This window comes from Echiichthys vipera, assembly GCF_963691815.1.
Source record: "Echiichthys vipera genome assembly, chromosome: X".
NCBI classification, from domain to species: Eukaryota; Metazoa; Chordata; class Actinopteri; order Perciformes; family Trachinidae; genus Echiichthys; species Echiichthys vipera.
In genome coordinates this window covers 43,491,129-43,512,714 of record NC_139825.1, presented here as the reverse complement: position 1 = coordinate 43,512,714, position 21,586 = coordinate 43,491,129, and the positions used below count along the sequence as shown (strand labels likewise).

General features: G+C 42.1%; 1 protein-coding gene across 1 annotated transcript; it reads left to right on the top strand.

The window, feature by feature from the left end:
* The first annotated feature begins 2,953 nt into the window (after positions 1-2,953).
* On the top strand, positions 2,954-20,928 carry lmcd1 (LIM and cysteine-rich domains 1). Its single transcript, XM_083938952.1, has 7 exons — positions 2,954-3,128; positions 11,808-11,893; positions 13,109-13,364; positions 16,862-17,011; positions 17,422-17,664; positions 17,891-18,109; positions 18,198-20,928. The coding sequence occupies exons 1-7, from the start codon at positions 3,102-3,104 to the stop codon at positions 18,306-18,308; spliced, it is 1,092 nt and encodes a 363-aa protein (XP_083795078.1). The 5' UTR covers positions 2,954-3,101; the 3' UTR covers positions 18,309-20,928.
* Positions 20,929-21,586: the final 658 nt, after the last annotated feature.

The following is a 21,586-nucleotide window of genomic DNA, read 5'->3' as shown; positions in this document are numbered from 1 at the left end:
CCCAGCGTTTCCTCCTTCCTGTTGCTTCTCTCTGTGCACTTTGATCTGGTGGTGAATGTTGAACACACTGAGCACAAACGTCAGCGTCGTGATAAGACCTCCGCATCTTTGGAATGAGGAACACACATACCGTACACACCCACATTTCAAGTTAACACATTATACAAAGTCGTGGTAGCAACGAACTATTCAACTTTCCACAGTGTGACAACGTCATTACACCACCTGCATGGGAGGCCGAGGCCAATCTGCCACCTGACTCCTCCCTCTCTAACCCAACAAGTCAGGTGCGCGTATGTGTGTGTGTGTGTGTGTGTGTGTGTGTGTGTGTGTGTGTGTAATAACTTTCTGTGACACAAAACAAACTCTTCTTATTTTGTTTTCACCACCTCTTCTCCCAGAAATGGATGTAGTCTCTCCGTCGAGGTCTGTTCTCTCAACTTGATCATTCATAAACGTTAACCTCCAATCCGACTGTTAAGTCTGACGTGACGCCCTTTCAAAATAAGACTTCCAGATCCAAACGCTCCGTTGAAACAAAACAGACAACAACGGCCTAACGTGAACAATTACGATCACCTCTTCCGACAGTTAAACACCTTTTTCATCCATAAGAAAGAGGTAAAATGACAATTACGTTGCTTTTTTAAAAACTCAGATCTGTTCAAACAAGGGGGAACACGGCACTGCGTTGTGGAAGAAATACAGGGCTTCGACCTGCTTGGACACGGAAATCATATTTTGAAAGGGCGTTACGTCACGACTTAACAGCCGAATAAAATAAAAACTAGCCTGGTACCAAAAAAATTACCTCCCTCAGTGTTGTCATGGAGATATGAGCTAAACATACAGACGAGAATGATTTTTGTACCGGGCCTTAAACAGGTTTAATGATGCTGTGAAATCGGCCTGTTTAACATGGGGGTCAATGAGAAACTGCTCTGTTATGAAACCTGCCCCTAGCGGACACTCAGAGAACTGCAGTTTTTGGCACTTTCTGATTGGATCAACCAGGAAGTCGCTGTTGTGGGGGCTTGGTTGTAATGGCTGGAAAATGATGGTTACCCATGCATCAAATCGCCGCAGGTCCGAGTCAAACCCGGGTCGCTGCAGCGAGGCCTTAGTGTATGTGTGGTCCGCTTTACCAGGTGAGCTACTGGGCACCTCAATTCTTTATTTGATGAAGCCATTACATGGAGCTCTAAAGAAAAAAGGCTGAAGGACTGGTAATTCAGTGAGCTTCCAACCCTTTGCTTAACAGTGAGCGCCATCTAGTGGAAAATGCTTCATGAAGCTTTGTGTGGACATCACTACTTTAATCCTGTGAATGTTTTCATGTGTCCAGGTCGTCGTTATCCCCAAAGCAATTTCAGTCAAAAGCAACTGGACTTGGTTGTTTGTCTAGGAAGACGTTTCACCTCTCATCCAAGAGGCTTCATCAGTTCATGTACGCATCTGACCAGGCTGACACTGGACCAGGACCAGGACCAGGACCAGGACCAGGACCAGGACCAGGACCAGGACCAGTTCCAGGACCAGGACCAGGACCAGGACCAGGCTGGGACTGGTCCAACTAACTGGTGTGGAGACCTCTCACAAGGTCGATGATGTCACTGAAACCCTTCGTGCCAACGACCGTCGTTAGAGTGACAGTTGTTGGTGGGAAGTTGGTTTGGACTTCGTTAGTGCTCTATTGAGTCTGAACGACAGTCCTTGAAGTCACAGGAGGCCATTTGTGAACAGTTGTTCAGGGCTCGAGTGACATCATCGGCCTTGCGAGAGGTTAAATACCTGGATCTTCACACCAGTTAGTTGGACCAGTCCCAGCCTGGTCCTGGTCTTGGTCCTGGTCCTGTTCCTGGTCCTGGTCCTGGTCCTGGTCCTGGTCCTGGTCCAGTCCCAGCCTGGTCAGATGCGTAGATGAACTGATGAAGCCTCTTGGATGAGAGGTGAAACGTCTTCCAAGACCAGTTGCTTTTGACTGATCTTGCTTTTGGGATCACTACTTTACCTTTCACCTTACACATTCACAAAATAGAAAATGTAGGTGGGGGGCAAATAATGCTGCTGGAGCCTGCTCGATAGACGATATGTCACACGGATTAATGAGAAAATGTAAGTCAGATTAGGTTTTGATTGACCGTGGTGTGCTGTCTGGCTCCGTTTAGCTCCGGCCTTGTCTCTAAATCCCTGTTGGTGGTTCGGCCCTGCTCGGCTCTGTGGTCCACATTCTTCTGAGCTTCACACTAAAAAGCTGCAGAATGAGAAGAGGAGGAGGAACGATCCCTGACACTCCTATAGGCTGAGGAGTTTTTCCGGCTCCCTCCGATTGGCTGGCAGAGTGTGAGCAGGGAATCCCTCAGGGCTCTTTCTGTCTTTGTCTCAGATTAAAAACACAAACAGTTCAGTCAGGCCTCGCTGCTCCAGGTAGTCCGCTGAGGACCAAGAACTGGATTCAACAGTCTGCCTGCTGCAGAAAGGCAACAGTGCAGCTGTTGTTTAAAATCCCATAAATCTCCCTGATTACTGCCAGTCTGCTGCTACATGGTCTGCAGCTGTAACAGATGAGGTACCTGTAATATTTAGCAAAGCAGGGTGACTTCACCGCTCAGCAGAGTCAGGAAGGGAAACAGAGGTGAATGAGGGTAGCTGCCTGCAGAAAACTTACCAGTTCCCCTCCAGGAGGTGACGAAGTTCATGTTGCAGAGGGTGGAGAAAGAGAGCCGACCACAGGACGGATCAGGAGGGAAGAGAGGAGGGAAAAGAGTCCGCAGCTTAAGAGGAGAAAGGTGAGTTTTGTGGGGAGTTCATACAGATAAAGAAAAAGAGAAAGAGTTTGAAGGTGAAGTGTGAAGAGAAAAGGACTTTGTGAGTTAAAAGCAAAGAAGTGAGCTGATGTTTCTCAGCAGGAATGAAAGTCTAGACAGTTAAATTGCAGTGGGCTGTGGAGAGCTGGCGGAGCAGAGCGGCGGCAGGAGCGACTGTGGGCGGGGAAAGAGAGGAAGTGCGGTCGACAGGAGAGGAATTTAAGCCCCATTGTTCTGGAAGAGCTGAAGCAGAGGGAGCTGAAGGGCAGAGGAGTCGGACGGACGCTGCACAACATGGATGTGAGCTCAGCCTTGGAGAAGGTAGGATGCAAACGTTTACATCTGTACAGCTGAATTTCCTTGTTAGCCTGTGTTTCCAACAGTAGTGAGGAGGTCAAGGGTCAGAGGGTCAATTAGTTTGATGTAGCTCTTCTGTTGATGGAGGTCTGGAGAACTCTGGAGATTTTATGGAGTTCAAATGAAATTTATTGCCTTTTTTATAATAAATGCACAAACATAAAGGGTCATAAAATGAAGGTTTCACCTTAAAGCACCCAGAAACTTCTGCTCCATGTTTCCATACTTCCACAATCAATGAAGAACTGAAGTCGTACCTTCAATTCAATTCAATTCAAAAAACTTTATTTGTCCCCGGGGGGCAATTCAGGGCACACAGAGCAGCAAATCACGACAGTGCAATTACACAAAAAACATTTTAACCTAACACAAGAATAAAGAGTAAAAGAAGAGTAAGTGTCAGTCCTTTTGGATAATCACGGTCGTGACGATATTCAGTACAACAGCACGACCTCGAGTGGGGTCTGGGGACTACAAGTGTTATTTGTTAGTCAACAGAAATAAGAGTCAACATATTATGAATTATTCCTTTGATCGTTACGTTGCTCCATCGTTTCCTGCTCTCATTAAGACAGTCTTCTACACTGACTGATGATATATTGTTACGGCGAGCTTCACTTTTGAGCCGTAGAGTGCTTGACTCAGAGGTTTAACCTGACGTATCCTGCTTCTCTCCTTCCCTTCGTCCTCTTCCAGGCTGTTCTCATGGATTTTTATTATACATGAAACAACAAAAAGTAATGCTCAGTAATTTGTGCATTTTCCACATTTTTATTTTGTGTGTATTCCACGTATGAAAGGCAGAGGAAGTGGTATATGACGGCAAATCTCCCGTTTAGGGAGGCAGGTTGGACGCTGGTTGAAACATCTGATTTCACCCGGGTGAGCGGGGTGCGCTTCCCGTTGTTGTCATGTCGTTGTCGGACGAACTAAACCAAAGCACAATATTTTTTCTAACCCTAACCATCACAGTTTGAAGGCTAAACGTGTCAGGTAACTGTAGTTTTGATGCCTTAACCTAACTGACACCAAAAGCAACCGTGGCGATCCACTTATGTTCACTGTTACGTAAAGAATGACACGAACCTGTTGATGCGAAAATGTTGCCTCTTCTGATGATGACCATTCATAATTTAACTCAAAAGTTAATTGTGGTATTATGTTCATCATGATGTTCATGCAAATTATCATTTTAAGTGTGAAGTTTTCCTTTAAGGTTTTCACAATATTAAACTTTATTTTGGTTGTTTCTATCTAAAAATAGAAACATGATAATGTAAGGGAAGAGTTTATCTGCATCAGTCGCTCTGCACTCAGAGAAACTCAAAGTCGGTGTTGTCGTATCGCTCGGGCATCCAGTCCATTTCAAACAGCTGGAGATTTCTAATTCAGTCAGTGAAGGTAATCCGGGACCTGATCCCCCCCGCTGGGTCTGTCCTGGCGGCCGTTTGTCTGCCACAGATCCGTCCTGTAATACGTCCTCTGGTTGCCCGTCCAGAGGTCACATCAGTCTAAAACAGAGAACCTGATGGATCAGTGTCACCTGTCGGGGGGTTTGGTCTTTAAATACAGGGGCTGAAATAACTGATCACCACACACACACAGACACACACAGACACACACACACACACACACACACACACACACACACACACACACACACACACACACACACACACACACACACACACACACACACACACACACACACACACAACCAGTTTTCGGGATTGTGCAGCATGTCCTCATAACTAAACGACCCTCTAGTATGACTCTACTATTTAATGCTGTGAAGTGGGTTTTAGACAAACTGAACTACTTGGTTAGGGTCAGAAAAAGATCGTGGATTGGCTCAAAATGAGTCTCACACTTGCATCCGACCCAAAGACACAATCAAGATTCTCCTGGGGGAAGATCCTGTGTTTGTTTCACCCATCCATCCACTCCGAGCTTCATCTCTATGTGGACAGTGTCACCTCACTTCCTTGCTTGCTCCTGCGATAATTACTACAGCCAGTAGAGGTTGTCGCCTAAAAACAAACATAATTAAGTGTCGTTATCATAAACTGTATAAAAAAATGGACGTAGCATAGCCGTCGGGACCTGTTCTCTAAACTCGATCCAATCGTCCTCGCCTTCAGGAGTCGCCATCTTGTCAGACTTTGACTCCGCCTCATTTCCTCTTACCAAAAAGGGGCATGTATGTGACGTTGGGGGGAGGGGCATACATCCGTCTGGCTGACGTTTACCTCCGAGGAGAAGTGAAGGTCAGAGGCTAGCTGTCACTCAAGAGGCCACGCCCCTAATTATTCATAAACTTTAACCTCCAATAAAATAAAAACTAGCCTGGTACAAAAAATATTCACCCCCCTCAGTGTTGTCATGGAGATATGACCTAAACCGACAGACGAGAATGGGGTTAAACAGGTTTAATGATGCTGTGAAAACAGCCTGTTTAACATGGGGGTCAATGAGAAACTGCTCTATTGTGCAAACTGCTGTTAGTGGACACTCGGAGAACTGCAGTTTTTGGCACTTCCTTATTCGATCAAACAGGAAGTCGCTGTGGTCGGGGCTTGATCGTTATAGGTCTTTGATTGTTGGGAGGAATCTCTGTAACCAAGATACAAAACAAAAACAGTCACAATGTCTGTAAAAGTTGCCTGAAAGTCGTCGTCTATGTCCCTGTTTTGTTCGACCAACAGTCCAAACTACAAAAAACATAAATAAATATTTAATTTACTTTCACATGAGCCTGAGAAAATCAAATCCTCACAGATGAAAAGCTGCATCTGGGGAATGTTTGACCTTAAACGATTAATTAATGTTAATTAATTAACAAAATAGTTAACCTGTACTAACACATCCTGACATTTCTTTTACACTTTATTCTTGTTGTTAGGTTAAAATGTTTTTGTCGTTATTTGCTGCTCTGTGTGCCCTGAATTGCCCCCCGGGAACAAATAAAGTTTTTTGAATTGAATTGAATTGAAATAGTTGCTAGTTGCTGCAACACTGAAGTTAATTAAGCCATTTTACAAAACTCCAGTTACAAGGACAAAAATGCAAACATAGTTTTTCAGCCACAACATTGAGTGTGGTTTCAGTTTGTGAGTAAAAATCTATTTAAATATGTCAAAACAATATAAAAAACACCATCCTATCAAACTGTCTTCCTCTCCCTGATATCACTATGTCTCCATGTTTGAATAGCGACAGTAACAATGTGCTCTCTACTGCAAGTACCAACTCACTTGTGTCTCATTTGAGTTTTCTGTAAATGGAGCAGCAGCAGGAAATATCAAGGATGCCATGTGATAAAGTTCAGGACTCAAACTCAGGACGTTTAAGAGGGTCAACTCGCCGCCTCTTTGACCTCCAGCTTCTTATCTCGAAGCGTTTCCTGCTGTTTAACCGTCACATAGCCGACGTGTTTAGAATTACTCAGCGAGTCCGTTCCACCTACGGCATACTCGCCTTATCTGACTCCTAAAAATAGAGCTGCTGCACGTTTTCCTCTTTCTGGAAAAAAAGTGCACTTCTGGTTTGGTTCATATGCATCATTTTGCAGACGTTGTTAGTCATCATGGATCATGTTTGACACCATAATTATGATCATTTTCATACTCTATCACCTTAGCTGTGCTTGTTTCTACTATTCTGCTGTATTAACTGCCATAACATATAATTCATATTAACATTACTATAGATATTATTATAGTTACTGTTACTCTTTGGCTGCTCGCATCTCTGGAAGTGTGTCTGTCTCTCTGTCCATCTGTCCGTCTTTTCTCTCTCTCTCTCTCCTTCTCTTCCTCTCTCCGGTGCAGACAGATGTCCGTCCTCCACAGAGCTGGGTCTGTCTGACGTTCCTGTCTGTTATAGTGAAGGTTTTCAACGCCACCGTACTCTACGGGGGAATTGTTGGGTCTGTGTAAATCATGAATAAGTCATAGAGTGTGGTCTTTACCTACTCTGTAAAGTGTCCTGAGATAACCTTTGTTATGAATTGGAACTGTAAATAAAATTGAATTGAATTGAATTGAGGCTACACGGTGGTATAGTGGTTAGCACTGTCGCCTCACAGTGGGAAGGTTCCAGGTTTGAATCCCGGCTGGGGCCCTTCTGTGTGGAGTTTGCATGTTCTCCCCGTGTCTGCGTGGGTTTTCTCCGGGATCTCCGGTTTCCTCCCACAGTCCAAAGACGTGCAGGTGTTCGGTTCATTGATGACTCTAAATCACCCATAGGTGTGAATGGTTGTCTGTCTCTGTTCGTCTCTATGTGTCCTGTGATAGACTGGCGTCTTGTCCAGGGTGGACCCCGCCTCACGCCTGATGTCAGCTGGGTTTGGCTCCAGCCCCCCGCGACCCCGACAGGGACAAACGGTTAAAGATGAACGAATGAATGAATTGAATTGAATTCATAGCAGCTAATCCTGTTGTACTGTTCAGTGTTTGTTTGTTTGTTAAACACGAAAGAGTGAAACTTTTCTGATGTTAATCCGGCTGATGGTAAACACTGAGTTGTATCCATGGAGACTTGTGGAGCACACTAGACGTGACGTTGCTGGAGAGGACAGGTTCAAACAGACTCAAACAGACTCCGGTCAGCTGTAGGTACTAGACCGGGTCTGACCAACCTGGCAACCTGAGTGCTGGAGTTATTTTTTGTTGTTGCGACTACGATCTTGAGACACTAGACGGCTGTGTTCTGCCCATTCTCCATATTCAACCTTTAATTCTTGCACCACGAGCCAATGCATCATTACCTGCATCATGTCTGCTGTGTTCATGTTGCTGGATGAGTAACGGGTTTATTTCTTGTTTGTTTGGAGGAACATCTGAGTCACGTCTGCTCTTCCTGTGACTCCCACCAGAGTCACAGGAAGAGCAGACGTGAACACCGTTAAACAAAACTGCTGCCAACGTCATGGATTTCATGGCGTGTGTGCAGTCTGCATTCGTACAGGAAGAAGGAAATGATGGTTAAATAAGCCGAACATGTAAAGCTCATCATCATCAACAGCGGAGGTTTTGGTGGCGTGCTCCTTTAAACTGACTGGTGTCGGCTCCGTAACACAATAACAAACACACTCTGTCGGTCAGTGTATTCCAGAGGGATGTAATGAAGTCTTGTTCTTCTTCAGCTGTTTCTGTTGCAGCCGTCATCGCTGTGACCTTTTCAACACAGGCCGATCAACAGCTTCTTCACCCTCACACACACAAACACACACACACACACACACACACACACACACACACACACACACACACACACACACACACACACACACACACACACACACACACACACACACACACACTCTTCACACCTCTAAACACACTCGTCTGTTTTCCCTCTCACGCCCAATGAGTGCTTCTGTTGTGAGTTGGGTGATGAAGATGAGGGAAAATCTCAAAGGAATAGTGTAACGTTTAGGGAAACATGCTTGTTTCCTTTCTTGTTTAGAGTTTAAGATGAGAAGATTGATTCTGCTCTCTACATATTAAACTGCAGCCAGAAGCAAGCTAGCTTAGCTTATCACAAAGACTAGAAACAGGGGGGAAAGGGCTCTATATTTTTTATTTATTCATTTATTTGTCATATAATTAATTAGTTGTGTAACAACTCAACCTCGTAACTGTGTGGTCAATTTGTTTTATTGTGCATAAATGACCAGAAACATAAACCAACGACTAAAAATATACAGTTTGTTTGTATGAATGTCTCACTGAGGAGAGACGGGCTCGTTAATACCTGGTGACAGTTTTAGAACAACAGTCCTCAGGTTTCCTGCCAAAAGGCTTTAAAAACAGTCAGTCATCATGCCTGAGTATTGTTTCCTAGCTCTCTCACTCACACACTCACACACACACACACACACACACACACACACACACACACACACACACACACACACACACACACACACACACACATATGTTTAGTTAGGCCACTTTTGGGTGAATTACAAAGACTTAAATGAATTTCCTGGAGGCTAATCCGCCTTTTTACCAAATGGGGACTCGGCTCTCCGTCCCCAATTAACTGGTCTTTAGTCAGAGATCCCAAAAGGTAGTCTGAGTCAGGATAACATACACACACACACACACACACACATTTCATTTAGGAAGGTTACTTTTGTGTAAATTTACAAAGACCCGTGACCCAATAATCCGCCTTTTCCTCAATGGGGACATGGCTCTCCGTCCCAAATTAACTGGTCTTTAATCAGAGAGCCCTTAAGGTAGTCTGAGTCAGGAGAACACACACACACACACACACACACACACACAGTCAGTCCCGGTTAAAGGTGGACCAGATACCCAATAGATCACCAAATTATACGCTGTGGTTAAAGACTACGACAATAAACTAAACCAGCTCTTATTTCCCCACTGGAGCTTTCAACCCCTTCTCATGGTCTTCATCAGTGGACACAGTTGTCTCAGGTGTCACCATGTGACCTCAGGTGATAACAGGTGGTTGTGTGACAACAGAGCAAACTCCACTCGCTGATGAAGACCAAAACGTGTTTTTGAAAGAGGAGGAAAAAAGCTATTAAGAGAACCTTGAGTTTGGTTATTTGTTTTTAATAACATCGGTTAAAGTTCGACAACTATGAATTTAAATATGAAAGCAAAAAAAGAAAAGGAAAGGTGAGGCACAGTGAGGACAGGAGGGGAAACAAAGTATAGCAGTGAATATAAAATAGTTAGACAAAAAAGGAGAACTGAGGAGGCGAAGGAGGTGAAAAATGGACTGGTGAGCCAATGATGTCACTGGGTGGACCAATGAGATCATCACCATGAGCGTGTGTGTGTGTGTGTGTGTGTGTGTGTGTGTGTGTGTGTGTGTGTGTGTGTTCACTCCCTTTTCTTCCTCCCACATTTACTGAGAAAACTCTTATTTCTCACCCAACACTTTTTATCAAACATCACTCACACAGGGTTATTTTCAGCGGCGGATTAATCCTCATTTGGTGCTCTAGGGTGTATTTGTGTCAGCAGGAGGGCGGTGTGTGTGTGTGTGTGTGTGTGTGTGTGTGTGTGTGTGTGGGATTGAGCCCAAATTAAATTACAGTGTGTGAGTGATCATGGTGATGAAGGAACATGTCACCCCGTGCAACAATGTGGCTCATTTATGTGTTTTTAATCTTTTTTAGACTAAGATGAAGCTCTTTGACACAGAGAAAGAAGAGCTATCAGGCTTTATTACACACTCTTACTACAGAGTACGATAAATTAGAACCAGACTCACCGTAGTCACGTTTTAATTTTTTTTTAAAACTTTTTTTGCATTTGTCCACATACCGTCATTTTTCCTCGGAGAAACGTGCTGAGAAGCGCTTCATCCCAGTGCCTTAAAGCTCTGCCACTAAGATTTTTTTTCATGACAACAACTTTAATGTTAGCTAGGTCACAGCACGGCTAATAACAAGTACACAACAAGCTAACCACCAGGTAAAAACAACACACTTATAACAAGGTTAAAACAACAAGGTAAAAAGAACAAGCTAACAAGGTATCAACAACAACAACAAACTAACAACAAGTAACAACAACTAGCTAACAACAAGGTAAAAACAACAAGCTAACAACAAGGTAACAACAACAAGCAAACAAGGTAACAACAACAGGCTAACATAAAAGGTAAAAAAAAACAAGCCAACAATGATGTAAAATAAGGTAGGAAAAACAAGTTAACAATAAGGTAAAACAACAAGCTAAAAACAAGGTAAAAACAACAAGCTAATAACAAGGTAAAAACAACAAGCTACCAGCAAGGTAAAACAACTAAGCTAACATAAAGTAAAAACAACAAGCTAACAACCAGGTAAAACAGCATGCTAACAACAAGGAAACAACAACAACAACAACAAGATAACAACCAGGTAAAACAACATGCTAACAACAAGGAAACAACAACAACAAGCTAACAACCAGGTAAAACAACATGCTAACAACAAGGAAACAACAACAACAAGCTAACAACAAGGTAAAAATAACAAGCTAACAATAAGGTTAAAAACAACAAGCTAACAACAAGGTAAAAATAACAAGCTAACACCAGGGTAAAAACAACAAGCTAACAATAAGGTAAAACCAACAAACTAACAACAAGGTAAAAAATAACAAGCTAACACCAAGGTAAAAACAACGAGCTAACAATTAGGTAAAAACAACAAGCTAACATCAAGGTAAAAACAACAAGCTTACAATAAGGTACAAACAACAAGCTGAAAACAAGGTAAAAATAACAAGCTTACAATTAGGTTAAAAACAACAAGCTAACAACAACAACGTAAAAACAACAAGCTAACAACAAGGTAACAATAACAAGCTAACAATAAGGTAAAAACAACAAGCTAACAATAAGGTTAAAAACAACAAGCTTACAACAAGGTAAAACAACAAGGTAAACAAATTAGCATGAATAAGGTAAAACAAGCTAACAACGTGAAGTGCTTCGTGAAAAAAGACGCTGGGTCCAGTGAAAGGGTTTTCTAGTTCTGACGGTTGCGACATTTGATCTTTAACACTCTCACTGTTGACTGTTCTTCCCCAGATCAGAGTCACTGAATATAAATTATTTGAACGTATAACATCATTGTGTTAATGCTGTATTTTTGCCTCCTCTCAGATGTCTGTGAAGCAGAGTCCGGGCGGTGCAGCGGTGTGTCACACAAGTGAGGAGAGCTGCTCTGGATACCAGCCACATTCTTGGAGGTACAACTTTCACTGCTTTTTGTTTAATCATTACTTCTATTTGCTGCAAACTAAAAGACAAACCTAGTGTTTTCTCCTCTCCCAGGCTGCCCCCATTCACTGTTTGTACCTATGAAAAGCAATGCACTAATTTGAATATAATCCATGTATTTATTATTGTAGAAATTACGTCCGGAGCAAAGAAGGAAATGAGCTGACGTAGCATAAACGCGCTAAAATCTGCATAGGGAGGAGGGTCGGCTTGTGAATGGGTCTCAAAACACACGACAAACCGGCAATCGTGTCTCAGAAGTACTAAGCCAAACCACGACCCTGTTTTTCTAATCTTATCCAAGTTATTTTGGCGCCTAAACTTATCTATATCAGGGATGTCAAAGTCAAATACATCAGAGGACCAAAAAAACGATTTGCTACAAGCCGAGGGCCGGACTGGTTCAATGTTTATTAAAACATATTAAAATGATGCATATAACCTGTTCAACCAAGACCTAACACAGTGTACCGTGTTTTATATAATAATTAAATTAATAATCCAATATTTTTGTACGGCTCTGTCAGTAATTGGGCTGAAAGTTGACATCTGTCCTGAATGCTGATGAATAATGAACCCACTTGCGGCGCTGCAGTGAGTTTGAGGGCTACCGTTGCATTGTGGGTAATGTAGTTTTGGTGCGTGAAAAACACCAGCAGGTGGCTGTGGCGTGCTGGCCGGTTCTAATACTAATCAAATATCATCCCAGGGGCCAAGATCATTCAATTGCGGGCCGGATCTGGCCCGCGGGCCTTGACTTTGACACCCATGCTCTATATAGTTCTCTACACTTAACTTATTTGATTTCATTTTCTGTGAATTTTATTCTATTTGTATTCTCATCTCTACTTTATATATATTTAGCTAAGAGTTTATTGTTAACTTTTTATTGTTTTACCTTCTATATTTATTAAGCTAAGAGTATAATTCAGTTATTTTCTACACAAGTGTTTTGTAACCCTCCCAAAGGGATCAATAAAGAAAAGTTTAAGTATTTAATGCTGTGAAACGACGACTGGTATTTGACCATGACTGTTAAGTTTAGGCAACGTTTTTACCGTTTCGTGACCAGTTATGTTTATTCCTGTCTCTATATATGTCAAATGTCCCTCAAATGGCGTCAAAGCTATAATTATTATATGACATATTTATTTTCTCTCCTCACATTCTTGTTACCTGTACAGGAAAGCCTGTATCGCCTGTGGCTGCAGCTTGATTGACCACGCTCCCGGAAGTGACGCCGATGATGACCAACAAATGGGACGCCTGCTCGCAGACTCACCCTGCTCCCATTTGACAGCGAAGGTCAAAGGAGGCGGCGGCCTCCGCATGTACAAGAGGAACCGCATGATCGTGACCAATCCGGTGGTGTCCCGTAAAGATCCGACCTTCAACATCACGACGTACGATTGGGCGCCGGGTGGCCTCAACCAGACACTGGTGAGGATCAGCGAGAAGTGCAGGAGGTTGGTTGTTCGTGTGAAGCTGCAGTTTGTTAAGTTATTTTAGGACACGATGAACAAACTCATTGAAACATTTCTCTTAACATAGAGTTTTTCAGAAACACGAATAAATACAAATACATTTAAATTTCTCTGAATGCATAAAATATGAAGAACGCAGACGTAGATAATGTTATGATGAAAAACTGAATTTTACTCCCATCCTAAAGGTACCGTTGGGATTCACTCATTTATTTACTAGTTTAGTCTCTGCAGCTCTCTCTGCATGTGGAACAGTCTGTTCTCGTCTGGTTTCCATTAAAAACAAGTATGTTTCAGGTTTCAGAGCCTGTAATTATGAGGATGACAGGGCATTGAGCACTGCGGTGCGGTGGGGAGGAGTCACGCAGGACGTTACTGTGGTTGAACTTGTAGAGACAGATCCACACGAACACTGTAACTACTCTCCAGATCTGCCTCTAAAACTCTTCAGCATGTTGTTTGTTTCATCCAACGATTTGGATTCTCAAGACTGTTGACAGACAGTCTGGTTCAGTCCGGTTTAGTTTGTTACACATTAGGGCGGTTAATGTTGTGTTTCCATTGTCAAAAGTTGTGGATGCTACCAACAGAACTACTCCAATCCGTCCTGTTTTTTTGTTAACGCTCTGTTGAGGCCCCTAGCACACTGATCCGATACTAAAAGGTTGAGCTAGAAAGACTGCAGTCCGTGGATTGCAGATGTTTGTCTACATCGTCTGTAGAGAGAAAATAAAATATAGTGAAAATTGGATGATGCAGTAAAAGGATTTTCAGCTCATTTGTCAGCATTTGGCTGTCCACGGTTTCCATCGCAGGTCCAAGTATTCATTCATTCATTCATCTTCAACCGCTTATCACGGGTTCGGGGTCGCGGGGGGCTGGAGCCGATCCCAGCTGACATCGGGCGTGAGGCGGGGTCCACCCTGGACAGGACGCCAGTCTATCGCAGGACACATAGAGACGAACAGAGACAGACAACCATTCACACCTACGGGTGATTTAGAGTCATCAATGAACCGAACACCTGCACGTCTTTGGACTGTGGAAGGAAACCGGAGAAAACCCACGCAGACAAGGGGAGAACATGCAAACTCCACACAGAAAGGCCCAGGCCGGGATTCAAACCAGGAACCCTCCCGCTGTGAGGTGACAGTGCTAACCACCACACCACCGTGCAGCCCTCAGGTCCAAGTATTGCCGGAGGCAATTTAAAAACTAAAAACAACACGCAACTTACGTAGTTGACCATCCAGAAACAACCATTTAAGAGTCCTTTCTGCAGTGGAGACGCGAAACAGATGCAGTTTAAGTTCATGTCAGTACAGGTTAATATATGGTGCTGAAGCAGGGTTTTGCAACCTTGGGTTCCCGACCCCATGTGGGGTCGCCTGAAATTTAAATGGGCTCATTGGAAATGTCTAGTAATTTATAAAATATTACCGATACATTTTTTTAGTTTTTTTTTAGTTAAAACACTACAAATAATCTTAAACTGTCTTCTATACTTTCACTAACTTAAAAACTTGTTCAAATAAAACTCAGCATATACAAATATCTGAGCTTTGACCGATCACGTCACTGCAAAGTTAAGGAGAATATTATATGATATATGATATTAAGAAAATATCACCAAAGTTTCATTCAGTTTGGATTTTCAAGTGTGATGGAAAGCAACGAGGAGAAGCCGAAATGTCTGCTGTGTGGTTACGCCCTGTCTGCCCAGAGTATGACACCCAACACACTTGGGGCAGCAGTAGCTCAGTCCATAGGTCGCCGGTATGAGTCCCTGTGTGGACCATGAATGGAGTGTGGACTGGTGACTGGAGAGGTGCCAGTTCATCTCGTGGGCATGACATTGGCAGCTCCCTCGCTCTGACATCTCTCCATTAGTTGCATGTATAGGTCCTGTCTGTGCATGTGTGTGTATTTCAGGCCTGTGTGTGATTAATGTGAATAATATAATAACAGAGTGAAAGAATTTAATATCCCATTGCGGGATGAATAAAAGGAATTCTTCTTCTTCTTCTAAATTCAAAAGACACTTTGAGACAACACCCAAGGAGCACGTCGGCAAACCAAGATCTTTTTTTGAAAACAAATTTGCCGAGCTGAATAAGCAGCTAGTGTACTTCAAAAAGGCTGTCGATCAGAGAAAATACAATTGTCACTTTGTGTGCTAATCCTGGCTGCTCTGTATTTTCAGCACAGTATAACAAACATGATCAAAAACTAATTCTAGAAAAAGAAATGTCCCTGGGGTCGCTAGAAATTTATGATATCAAAATGGGGTCACAGCCCAAACAAGGTTGGGAACCACTGCTCTAAAGGTTCTAGTGTTTGATGGAAACATGGCTTATGTGACTCTGGTGCAGTCACATGTGTCACAGACAACACCCGGACAGTGATGACAACTATAGTTCAATTCAATTCAATTCAATTCAATTTTATTTACAGTGCCAAATCATAGCAAAAGTTATCTCAGGACACTTTACAGAGTAGGTAAAGAACACACTCTATGACTTATTTATGATTTACACAGACCCAACAATTCCCCCGTAGAGTACGGTGGCGTTGAAAACCTTCACTATAACAGACAGGAACGTCAGACAGACCCAGCTCTGTGGAGGACGCACATCTGTCTGCACCGGAGAGAGGAAGAGAAGGAGAGAGAGAGAGAGAGAAAAGACGGACAGATGGACAGAGATAGACAAAGACAGACACAAAGACAGAGACAGACACACTTCCAGTAACTATAATAACATCTATAGTAATGTGAATATGACTTATTAATACAGCAGAATAGTAGAAACAAGCACAGCTAAGGTGATAGATTATAATAGCAGCAGGTGGCTTCATGCAGGACCACTATACCATTTGAACATTTTGCTGAAATATGTCATCAAGACATGCTAACGAGAAGTAGGCAATCATGTGTTAATGTATGTTTTCCAGTGTTTTTCTGATTTATTTACTTTAGATTGTGTGTGTCATGAGAAACCCCATCAAAGTGCCAGAATGAGTCACTGTGTCATGGATATCAGAATTCAGTTTCTATCCAGTTTATCTTGATTTTAATCTTTCTGATTTGATCCCAGTGACTAACTGTGTGTTTCTCAGTTAGACCATTAAACACTCTGAGACATCAGTATTACAATGCACTTGGTATAAATGTCAACAAGATACGAAAGTCAGTGAATTTGTGACTTGAAACTGGTAAAGCTGTACCTGGAACTACCACAGAGGCAGGTGTTTATACGAGAGACGACAGATTCCTCCCCTCCTTATGTGAGCCAACAGCTTCCTGTCGTGAGGAATCTGTAGCCTGATACATTACGATATTTAGTCTTTTTGTCGGTTCAATCAGATGGTTCACATGTCAACATTACTAATGCTGTAAAAATAATAAGTTGCTGTAAAAGTAACTAGGAGTAAAGAGCCCCTTGATCCCCTCAGGCCATGCAGTACATGGGGCTAATCCCTGAGAGTGGACGTCCGGTCTCTGGGACACACGGAGCGTTGGAGCGACGCAGGCAGCTCTTCAGTCAGCTCCCAGCCTACGATCAGGACCCCATGAAGTGTCAGAGCCTGGCCACTGAGGATGAGGTACAACAGGAGCAAACACTATTTATTATCTAAGCTGTATGTTTGATAACCATTTCAATCAGTTTTTATGGCTGGAAAACAACTTGCACATGATGGAAAAGTCTAATGTAACAATGTTTTTACTCTCTCTCTACATCATTAATGCGGAAAATATTAATTACATTCTCTAAAATGTGATCATAGCAGCGTAACTTCATTCATTATTTCAGAAGCTTACATTTCTGTTTCTTCTGTCAAGTTTATAACTACAGTTTTTAGTTTTTTCTGCTTAAATGTATGTAAATTAAAAGTAGAATTGAGAAACTAACAGAAAAACTTTCTCAAGAAAAACTTGCACATGACTGGAAAAGTCTGAAACAATGATTTCTTGTTGCACTCTGATCTTTTCCTTCTCCAACGACCTACTGCAGATTTCCTCCATGCTGCTGTTTGTGAAGAGCTACAAGCAGGAGGTGCTGGGAGTCGGGGAAGTGGCCTTACCCGGTGAGGGCGGCGCTCTGGGGGAAGTGGCCGCTCAGAGGACAGCGAAAGAGGCAAAGGACCGCAGCAACAGTGACAAGAAGGATGCTTTGGAGCACCGCTCGAGCAACAACAGCGCTGCCTCCGCTACCGGCTCCACTAATGGAACAGATGATGCCACGAAGACCGGATATGTAAGTAAAAAAGGGGGCTGGCATCTTTTGAGTTTTAGATCCTGGTAATAATGGTTTGCAGCCTCAACAAAGGCGCTGACTCGTACTGTTTAGTCACAAAATGTTGCACTACGGTAGATGTGTAACACCAAAAGATCCCCCAGAATGCCTCACTGTGCCGTTTCCGACTAAACACAAAGTTTGTCTGAGGAGTTTTGTTTCAGTCCTCTCTCTCTCCGTCCTCTAGCGGTGCACTGGTTGCCAAGGTGACATTGCCAAGGAGAAGCCAGCTGTTTACGCCGAGCGTGCAGGTTACCGAAACGCCCTGTGGCATCCCACCTGCTTCGTATGTTCAGAGTGTGGCCAGGGATTGGTGGACCTGGTGTACTTCTGGTCCAATCAGAAGCTGTTCTGCGGACGACACTACTGTCAGACGGTGTGGCCGCGGTGCTCAGGCTGCGATGAGGTGAGACAGTCCTACATGATCATTTAAACAACAACGTTTAATTATCCTTGTTAATTTAATCACCCCCCACCCTGCTCTCCCTCCTCAGTTGATCTTCTGCCAGACTTATCACACGGCAAAAGATGGACGGACGTGGCACAACCATCATTACTGCTGCTGGAAGTGCGGGCAAAACCTGGATACACCCTGTCAGCACTGAGACACACAAAAGTGTTCAAAACGATGTGGCGCTCAGGTCAAAGAAAGTTAGACAAGACAAAACAAAACACTAAATTCAATTTTATTTATAGTGCCAAATCATAACAATGATCGTGACTTCTGAAATCTAATATCGACCATGGTTTATTAGCTTGTTTTATATAAAAAGAGATATAAGTAATGGATAAATAATACTGATTAAGTAGGCCTTAAAGTCTTTACACTTTTATTTGACGCATAGTATTTAAAATACTGTATCCTAAAAGTCCAGTTGATGTATCGGTGTTTAAAATACTTAAGACCTCTAGCTGACGTTAAAGTACTCATTCAGTTGAGCCTACTGGTGTTTCAAGTACTTAGGGAAATGTTTAGTTGACACAAAAGTGTTTAAAGTACTTAGAGAAACATTCGGTGGATTTATTAGCACTTAAAGTCCGGACAGAGACTGAAGCCAGATGTGCTGGTTTCAGATACAAACAGCCGCGTACATGACAGAACCCCAGACCTGACAGTTTAGGAAACAAATGAGCAAATGAGACCGTAAGCCTGTAACCGCCTCTGCAACGGGTGTTAACTTGACGTTGTTTGATTGCAGGAGCCATGAAAATATCCGTGTTTGAAAACAGGTTCAAGGACCAGAAAAGGCCTTGACATATTTATTTAAAACAAGTGAAATAATGAGATATTTCGACACATTTTCAGTAGAAATCATCTAAGAAGACTAAACTAAATATGAATTAGATTGTAATGAATTCCTATAAGATGTTGGGTTTGATTCTGTGCAGATTTGTGTTTCATTATTATTTTTTTAGGCAGAATTTGACCTCAGAGAACTGGACTTATTAATAATTCATCGTACTCTGCTGGAGTAGACTGTCTCCCTTCTAATACCCATCAGTAAACTTGGGTTGTGTTTGTGTGTGAAAAGTTTGGATTATACAAAAATGTCCTCTCTTTCTGTTTTACGTGTTATTTCAGTCAAACTGCAGATCCATTTTGCATTTAACCTCTTTCATGAATATGGATCGCCGCTGCTGCTAAAAGCTATATTGTGTGTCAAATGTTGTATTTTATAGCACTTAACAAATGTTTATTACAAGTTTTCTGGTTGCAAAGTTACTATTTTGGCAAATAGTAAGCAATGGGCTAAAATCCCTAAAAAACAAGATAGCCAGAAATAAAATTGTGCGTCAAACAGAAGCTACTAGCTTTATATTTTTCCATTAAATACAGTTTGGCACTAAAGCAGCATTACGTAAGCTAATATTTGCTTGAGTTTTTTATCCATTTACTTTTTGAATGGTTTGCTGTCAGTAAAACATTAAATGTTTTGAAACATATTATTTTAGCTAGCTTGACGTGATTAGCTAAATATGTAGCATATAGACGAGAAAACTGTTCTATACCATTTCATCTGTGATAGACAGTTAGCCTAGAAATATTATGTAACAATATCAAAATTAATATTGATATTAGTTTCATTTGTGTGTGTCATTATGACTAGCTTAGCACAAAAACTGGAAGCGGGGGCAAACTAATAGCCTAGCCTAGCCTAGCCTAGCTCAGACTGTTATGAGACACACGTGATATTCTGAAGACAGTTAGATTTGATATTCATCTTTAACTGGGTAAAATGATAAACAAGGATTTAAAAAGTAAACTAACTTTTTGTGAAAACACCAAAAACTGGCAGATTTTCGTGTTCAGAACCAACTTGAGCATCCGGCAAACTTATAACCCTCCAGATTCTCCCGTATTTCTCTCAATTTATGAAACATTTTCCTACCTTTTTTTTCCCTTTTCTTTATCGCAACCTGTTTCTGGCACTGCACAGTAGCACAGTAGTGATGCCTATTCATCCGCAGATGGTTTGTGGCTGCGGATGGGTTAAATAATAATCATTAATGCAAAAAATGTGAAGTGAAGTGAACACAGCAGAGGAACAGAGCAGCGTAATCAACAGTGATTATTTCAGAAGCTTAAAGTTTAGATCTATTTCTTCAGTTTGTTTCTGTTTATAACCACAGTTTTTAGTTTTGCTGCTTATATGTCCCACAGTAATTGCTGCAGTCACATTACTGCGCACATGGAAACGTTTACAACGACTTTCCTGAGATTTAAATTAAAATTTAAAGTATTTTACAAAAAAACTTTGTCAAGAGAAACTGTTCACTGTTATTTTGCCGTTTTCATTCTTTAAAAGTCACTAGATTTGCAGGAAACAAAGTCTCTGAAACTCAAATTTCCCCTGCTTTAATTTTAAAATCCTCCCTATTTTAGCGGCCTCAAGGTTTGCAAGTATGTGAAAAACTTTAAAAAGTTTGATACTGTGTTTAAAAACTGTCATCATTCACTATTTAAATTAAGGAAGTCCTTGTTGAAACAGTTGTGGACACAGACCGTTCGTGTTTGCTGCGTAGAATTTACTGTTTTATCAGTAATGCTGTATAAACAATATACGTATGATAGATTTTAATGTGTTGATGTCTTCACCTACAGGGATAGACGATAATCCCACACCAGTTTATGTTTGCATGTCATGTTTTGGCATTTTTCTTTTTGCATCAGTGCTTTGTTCAGGTTGAAAATCATCACAAATCTGAGAAAGTAAAGATATTTTTCTGCTGATCGTGTTTTATGATTGAAATTAAAAGTCACTTCTGATTGAACTCCCAGTCGTCTGTCATGTTTTTAAATTAAAATACTCGGTGGTGTAGTGGATAGCACTCGCACCCCGGCTGGGGCCCTTCTGTGTGGAGTTTGCATGTTCTCCCCGTGTCTGCGTGGGTTTTCTCCGGGTTCTCCGGTTTCCTCCCACAGTCCAAAGACGTGCAGGTGTTAGGTTCATTGATGACTCTAAAATTTCCCGTAGGTGTGAATGGTTGTCTGTCTCTGTTCGTCTCTATGTGTCCTGTGATAGACTGGCGTCCTGTCCAGGGTGGACCCCGCCTCACGCCCGATGTCACGCCCGCGACCCCGACAGGGACAAGCGGTTGAAGATGAATGAATGAATGAATGAAGATAAATAAGCATTAATTAACTCTATAGGTAATTACCTATAATGCAGCCGTAAGCACAAATGCTTTACAGCTCATATGAATCCTGTGAAAACATTTTTAGTGGATTTTGAACACAGTTTAACCCATCCTTACTTTTTCATTTAGTTTACAGAAAACTTAAACAGTTTCAATTAAAGGTAACGAAACTTCCTTAAAAAATGTAAGATTGTGGAGTTTATTAATGATGGACAAACATTTAGATCCCAAATTATTACCTGAT